Consider the following 7,498-nt stretch of genomic DNA (forward strand, 5'->3'; position numbering starts at 1 on the left):
CGATTGTTGGAAAAACCCATCTGGTTCATTAATGTCGTCTAGGGAAAGAAACTGCCATCCTTATCTGGTCTGGCCTACGTGCAACTCCAGATCTACAGCAATGTGGTTGACTCTCAATTGCCTTCTGGGCAACTGAGATGGGCAATAAATGCTGCCTAAAAACGACACTCTCATTCCATGATTGAATAAAGAAAACAAAATCAAGCACTTTCAAACATTGGTACCACTCAGAATTCTGCTTCATTACTTCAGATCAGGAATATCTCTGATTCCTAATAGCCACTATGCCCCTTGTTCTGGCTCATGGCAGATGCACAGTTACCTCTTCACAGTCATTCAAGGTGAGTCTGTTTGCTTCTACATGAAAATCATGGATAAACCCCGCATGACAGGGTAGCTCGCTACAATCTATCCCCATGGCAATATCACAGTCGGGATGCAATCCCAAATGGAGACTTAAACCATTGATTTTTTCCTTTCAAAATAGCCTTCTGAGTGTGGTGCTCAAATGAATGAGTATTGTCTATTTCCAATGTGTATGGAAATAACAATGCTCATACTAGTTTTACTGGTTCCAGAAAGAAAACCTATGTTTACATGTTACTTTTCACTCCTTTTATCTGAGAGATCTACATGAATAATACCTCTCTGGTTAACACTCCAACTTCAAAGCATTTTCCAAAAGTCATGAGACCAAAGTAGCCATCACAATCATAGGTGTGAATGCATTTTTATCACCATTCCCAGCAACAAAATAGAACTTCACTTTAGAATTGTAATTCCCGCACATCTGCACTTGATCATATTTTTTGTAAAACAACTTCCCAAACCAGTTGCAATATCTTTTCTTTAAAGAAAATTTTATTCTAATTTAAAAGCTTTACTTTTAAACCATTTGAATCATAAAATTAGAGATTTTCCTAACATGAATGCTAATATAAAAGCAAAGGATTTACTACATTCATCATGAACCAATATCAAATAATTTTTTCAAACAACACTTATCATCAACAATCATTCATATTTGCAGTAATTCTTTAAAGGGTCAGGTAGATCTAGCCAGTCGATGGCAAGTCTATGCATTATGCATTTCTGAACAAGCTGACGACACAGTGTCTGTAGAGATGGAACTGCAGAAATAAAAATACAGAAAATAGAAAATTACATTATTAAGTGATATATCCTAGAGGTATCAATGCATTTGATATATAACTCTCAATCCGGAGCTATATATTTATGTGTGTGTAATGAATGATTGACCCAGAGATACAAACAGTTGTTAGGAGTCACAAATCCAAGCAGTGACTCGATTGGAGGACAGTCACTTGATTTTTTATGAAAATTGCATTTCTCTTTTTTGAGAGGTTGGAAGGAAGCATTCAAATCTGAATTCACATACTTCTTGGCCTTATGTATTGCTATTGCAAATTAACTTGGTTACAATAGTATTGTATCTGTCTGGTTTTGTTCCAGTACAGTGTATACAAGCAACAATTTCGCCTTTCAAGATGGCGACATTTTGCGAGCTGTCTACAGCAGATCTTACTCTTATATATCTAATAATCGTTCTGCTCTTCCGAAGCTCAATTCTAAGTCTATCAAAACAACACTTTTCACTGTATCTTGGTACATGTAACAATAATCAATCAATTTCTCTAAATTTAAACATGACTGTGCATTTGTGCAGTGAGCCAATTCAACTCAGCCATTAGGTCAATTTATAATATATCAAAATATTGATAGTTTGGCTGTTGATAATGTTATTAATAATTTGATTGATTAAAAAGTGCTGCTATAGCATGGATAAGGAAAAACTGAAATCTGGGAATATGAAGTAAACAGTATACACTGGAATTATACAGCATGTTCTTTGTGTGATGTGTTATGCATTATTTTTATATTGTAGCTAAAATATTAGAAAATGTGCATGATCAAAATAAGTTCCTAATTTATATAGCTGACATGAAGTGGATGATGAAGTAATCGACTGCAAAGATTTTGAGCAAAGTTTGCTTTAGATTCATTGAATACAGTTTCAATGCTTGCATGGCCGTGGCTGCACTAAGTTTAGTTCGTAAAATAAGAAGTATTACTTCTTCAGAATTTCAAATAAATCAACCTAGTTTCTACTCCAGCATATGTAAGAAGTAAAGATGCAAAACATTTATGCATAGTCAGTCAGGAGTGCAGATAAAATATTAACCATTAAATAATTCTATTTGAAAGAATATATTAATGCAATAGAACTGTTTAGATGATACTTACAACCATAGTCCACTTGTATAATCCTCACAGTCTTAGTGGAAGCAAACACATCTACAACAGCATAGAGAGGCTGGTTAATGGGGATTCCTCTGGCGCAGGGACCCATGTCTTCTCCATTGATGACAATGTGCATTTCTCCCATATTACTGTGAGTGGTATACAAGACCCCAACTCTGCTTCCTCTGGCAGTTGCAGGAAGAACATTTGTCTTATACAGTTCATCCAAGAGGTGACTGTACCTTCCTGGCCTGCTTCTTCCTACCAATTTGTCCTTAGGGATCTTACATTTTCCAATTTGCAAGTAGGCCTCTGTAGAACAGCATGGCAGTGGAGCAGGATTGGATTCCTGATCATCGGTGGAGACCTTATTGTGATTCCTGGTTATTGCAAAAACCCAACTGCTTCCCAAGTTTACTAAATCAGGAAGAGAATATTCAGGAACTGATTCTAGGTTTTTTGGATTGTGCGCTGTCAAACCAACCCTTACATTCCCACACCACCCTAACTCTTTCTCTGCAATTTCTATAAGGAAAATTTTATCAGGATCCAGAGGCTCTTCACTGAAACAAATCCCATTGCCAAAGCTGTCTGTTCTTGTCGCCTCAGTCTGAGAAACATCCAGTCTCACATTGGTTCCATGGATATTGTGGAAGCGTACAGACGAATCTGACACTGCAGCCATTTCTATGATCCTTATTGCTTTTGCTATTTTTAACCACAGTAGGAATTTCTGTTACGTATTGAGTCTGAGGCTGACAGCTGGTATGGAGAAACTGATATAACAGAAGCCTACATACTAACCCTGTTCTTTAGCAAGATGTTTCTAATTGAACTACAAAAAATATATCAAAACAAGCTAAATGCAACAAGAGCTGGAAATCTGAAACATAAACACGAAATACTGTAGTCAGGCAGCCTCTTGTGGGAGGGAACAGAAGTTCATTGGCAGATTTTTCAAGGTTGTTTCAGCGTTGTTCAGGTGTAAGTGGGGTTCAAAAGTCACAGAAAAGGGTTAGGTCAAGGTCCCTATGCAATATACCATCTTACAACTTCTGCTGCAGGAGGCTGGTGAATCCATCAGAGACCTCATGTGCCTACCAGGAAAGCCGTTTTAAAAAGCAATGTCTTTTTCATAAGAGACTTCCATCCACACCCCCACCCCCCACACCCTACACTAACACCATCAACACAATGAAAATATACTTTATTCATAAAGCTTCACTTACAAAAGTACATCAAATGATTGTTCAAAGTTGACATTAAATAAGATACAAACCTTAATCCATTTCTTCCAGAGCTGTTTGTTACTCATTACATTTACAAATACAGTAGAGTTGATGGTCGCAATATTTATTTCAAACATAGAGCCTCAGGAGTTTTATCCAGTTTCTAGACCCTCCGTATACTATGGCTGAAAGCATTAGACTACGATCTTTCCCCATTGAGACTCAGTGGCAGCTGCTCCGAGCTTTAGTGTGTCTGTCAGCATGGAATTTTCCAGTCTGCAATGTGTGGTTGAGAACAAATTGGGGGTAATGTGCGGAGGGTGTAAGTCTCAGGGGATTACAAAGGATCTGATGGTGGAAGTCTTTCTCACTACCTGCCAAGTTACATCTTAGTGTTTGTTTGAAAGCTCTGGTGAAGAGGCATTCTGCAAATGATTTTGGTAGCCGGTTCAGGGAAACATCCAACAGGATATACCGTCTCTTTTTCCTTCAGGGCTTCAAGAACATTATATGCTGACCACTGCCTGATAGACATATAGTTAAAGGTTGTTTTGCATAAACTTGTCCGAAGGGAATAGGTGGTATAGCAGGTCGAACTGAGTGGAGCATTCCATGGCAATGTGACCAGACCCTTTCTTTGCAACACTGAATGAACCTCAGTAGACCCTCAGCATGTAGTGCCACTTGGTGCTTCTATACTGAGGATTTGCACTTGTTGCAGCTGCAACTAAAAATGCCTTCATGATGAGAGTAATGTTGGGTTCATTCCTTGCCCTTCACCTAGAGATTTGTACAGCATTTCCCTATGAACACGGTCCATTTTCAACTTCCACATGAAGCGGATATGGCTCAGGTGACCAGGAATGGGAATGGGCCAGACCTGTGCCACATAGATCAAGGGAACATGACCTCACTCTTGCCACAGCTTACTTTGCCAGCTTGAATTGCTCACAGATGTACATCACTCTGTACATCAACAGCAGATCTGAACGAAAGGAGACAATGTTGACCAACTTCAGCAATATCAGGCTACATTACATAGGGTACACATTTTAAAGATTATCTTTAAGACCAATAGCAAATTAGCAACTATACATTAGCTTGCAAAACTTGAACCTTTTAAAGAATATCATCACACTACAAAGGATTTATAAACTCATGATCTTCCGTCAATCATAGTAAATGGCACTTCAGCCACCAATCAACAAAGGGAATATAAAAATAGGAATATTTTGCTACAGTTGTGCACAGGAGATTCTCTTTATTTATTTTTAAATGGGATGTAGGCATCACTGGGAAAGAGCAGCATAACGTAGAGAGGGAGACTTTTGGTTTCATTTTACTTTGAGTTTTGTGGCAACTGTGGGAAGAAAGCAGAGTGAATGCTTTCAATCTGGTGACTCTTCTTCAGAGCTAATAGCAATGGAAAAAAAGCTGGTATTTATGTTGAAGACCTCAGGGTGGTAGTGGGGGAAGTGTGAGGTGATTGGATAGGTGGAAATGGTACCCAGAGTGAGTGTGAGAGAGAGAGAGAGAGACATAAAAAGGGTAGTTAAATAAGAGTATGATGGATGACAGGCCAGGATAGAAAAGAAGGTGAATGAGTGATAGTCAGTGAATAGGTAGTCTGTGCTGGAAGGAGAATGGAGTTAAGCAAGATAATAGCCATGATCGAATGGCGGAACATATCTGATGGTCTTATGTAGAGCAAGACATGTAATGTGATAATAGGCCTAAGAGTGGGTGAAAGTGGGTTGATTCTGCTAAATACATAACAAGACTAGGCGTGGGTAAAAAAACAAGGAAGGATGGAATCAGCCGCTAAAGTTTTAGGACAAAATGCTGTGTCCTAGAGGCTGCAGGTCCCCAAGTAGAAAATGAGATGCTATTCTTTGAGGTTGTGCTGAGGCTCGCTGGAACACTGCAGAAGAGGTACAATAGAAAGATTGGCTTGGGAACAAGGTGGTGTGTTGAAGTGGCAGGCAAATGGAAACTCTGGGTTATTTTTGCAGACAGAACATAGGTGTTCTGCAAAATGGTCACCCAGTCTGCATTTTGTCTCTCCAATGTAGAGGAGATCTCATTGTGAACAACGAATACAGTAAACTAGATTGAACGAAATACAGGTAAACCATTGCTTCACCCAGAAGTTGTGCCTGAGATAGTGAGGAGGGAGGAAGTAAATGTTACACCTTCTGCAATTGCAGGAGAAGGTGCCCAGGGTTGTAGGGAGATGTTCCCCAGAGGGAACAGTCTCTTGGGAATGCTGACAAGGGAGGGAAGGGAAATAGTATCTGGTGGTGTCATCCCGTTGGAGGTGATGGAAGTGGCAGCTTATGATCCTTTGGATCAGGAGGCTGGTGGGGTGATAAGAGAGGGCCAGGGGGACTTTATCATTCTTGTGGGATTGAAGAGAAGCAGTGAGGACAGAAGTGTGAGAGATGGGCTGGACATGGCTAAGGGACCTATCAAGCATGGTGTGTTGAGGAAAAATGTGAACAATTCTGAGGTCCCCCTGTGAAGATGGCATTGTTAGATCAGATGTAATGGAGATGAAGTAACTGGGAGAATGTAATATAATCTTAACAGGAAGCAGGGTGCAAGGGTATATAGTCCAGGTAACTGTGCAAGTTGGTGGGTTCGTAATGGAAGTCGACAGCCAGTCTATCCCCAGAAATGGAAATGGAGATGTCAAGGAAGGGAAGGGAGGAACAGAGGTGGACCAAGTGAACATGAGGGTAGGATGGAAATTGGATGAAAACTTGATAAATATTTTGCAGTTTAGAATGAGAGGGAAGCAGCACCAATGATGTCATTGATCCACCGGAGAAAGAGTTGTGGGAAGGGGCCCCAATTGGATTCGAACAAGGAATGTTCCACATATCCCACAAAGAGATAGGAATAACTGGGGCCCATGCAGGTATCCATGGCCACAACTTTGACATGAAGAATGTAAGAAGGGTTAAAAAAGGAAGTGGTTTAAGGTGAGGACAAGTTCAACCAGGCAGAAAAGAATGGTGGTGAATCGAGATGGTTCAGACCATTTTTCCAGGAAGAAGGGGAGAGCCCTGAGACCATCCTGAAGGGGTTAGATGTGCAAAAGAGATTGCATACCATGTTGAAGAGGAGGCTGCTGGGCCTGTGAACTGGAAATTTTGAAATCAACATAAAACGTTACAAGAATCACAGATGTAAGCGGAATGGGACTAGACAAGGGCAGAAAATGAATTCAGTAGATATATTAAGAAATAAGTGCCATGGGGCAGGAACAGACAAAAACAATGGGTCCACATGTACAATCCTGCCAATGCATTTTGGGGAGAAGGTAGAGTGGACTGTACAGTTTTGGGGGACCAGGGGCTGGGAAGCTGTTGGGGGTGAGATCTCCAGATGGCATGAGTTTGGTGACCATTGTAGACCCAATGGCCTGATGCTTGATGGCAGGGTCATGTCCCAGGAGGAGATGGGAGGAGGTGTCTAAGAGCTGGTGCTTAGTCTCCACAAATGTAGAGGTCTGTACGTCCGGCAACAACAGCACCACAGCCTTGATGGCAGTCTTGATAACAAAGTCAAGGTTGGATCTGAGAGCTTGGAGTGCAGTCACTTCAGAGGCTGAAAGACTGAATGGTCTACTCCTGACCCTAATTCTAATATCTGCCAATAGAGAAAATGATTGTCCAATTAGGATTGAGTACTGGTCAAGCCCAGTTCTAAAGTGGAGTTATACTGGATTCGAAACGTTAACTCTGTTTCTGACTCCATAGATGCTGCCAAAGTTGCTGAGTTTCTCCAGCAATTTCTGGTTTTATTTCATCCTTGCAGCCTCTGCAGCATTTGTTGGGGTCACGGCCAGCCCGGGGTCACAGCTCCATGTTAGCCCCGCCCACTACACCGTTACCTTCCCTAATGGGGCGCAGCGAGCGACCTTTGTGACGACAACGCGTCTTCATTTCTGATTTCAAGACAACAAGGTGCAGGGCTGGATGAACACAGCAGGCCAAGCAGCA

The 7,498-nt window shown here is 41.0% G+C and overlaps 2 protein-coding genes across 2 annotated transcripts in view; one reads left to right on the forward strand and one right to left on the reverse strand.

Annotated features, from left to right (window-relative positions):
- Window positions 1–1,014: 1,014 nt before the first annotated feature.
- neurl2 (neuralized E3 ubiquitin protein ligase 2) lies at window positions 1,015–2,947 on the reverse strand. Its single transcript, XM_020532363.2, has 2 exons — window positions 2,266–2,947; window positions 1,015–1,130 (listed from the first exon to the last, which is right to left on the reverse strand). Exons 1-2 carry the CDS (start codon window positions 2,945–2,947, stop codon window positions 1,015–1,017), a joined length of 798 nt encoding a protein of 265 aa, XP_020387952.1.
- A 1,498-nt stretch (window positions 2,948–4,445) lies between these two features.
- acot8 (acyl-CoA thioesterase 8) overlaps window positions 4,446–7,498 on the forward strand; it is a 22,358-nt gene continuing 19,305 nt past the window's right edge. The window contains exon 1 of the mRNA XM_048608180.1: window positions 4,446–4,534. Coding sequence (XP_048464137.1) covers window positions 4,446–4,534 — 89 coding nt within the window. The remainder of the gene's footprint in view (window positions 4,535–7,498) is intronic.

The sequence above is a fragment of the Rhincodon typus genome, chromosome 19, assembly GCF_021869965.1.
Source record: "Rhincodon typus isolate 14 chromosome 19, sRhiTyp1.1, whole genome shotgun sequence".
NCBI lineage: Eukaryota > Metazoa > Chordata > Chondrichthyes > Orectolobiformes > Rhincodontidae > Rhincodon > Rhincodon typus.

Bases quoted from the DNA above. Each gene is read 5' to 3' on its own strand.
- neurl2 (XM_020532363.2), bottom strand. From the start codon at position 2,947: ATGGCTGCAGTGTCAGATTCGTCTGTACGCTTCCACAATATCCATGGA. The intron at 1,131-2,265 runs GTAAGTATCATC...TTATTTCTGCAG, and splicing joins TATACAAGTGGACTATGGTT to TTCCATCTCTACAGACACTG.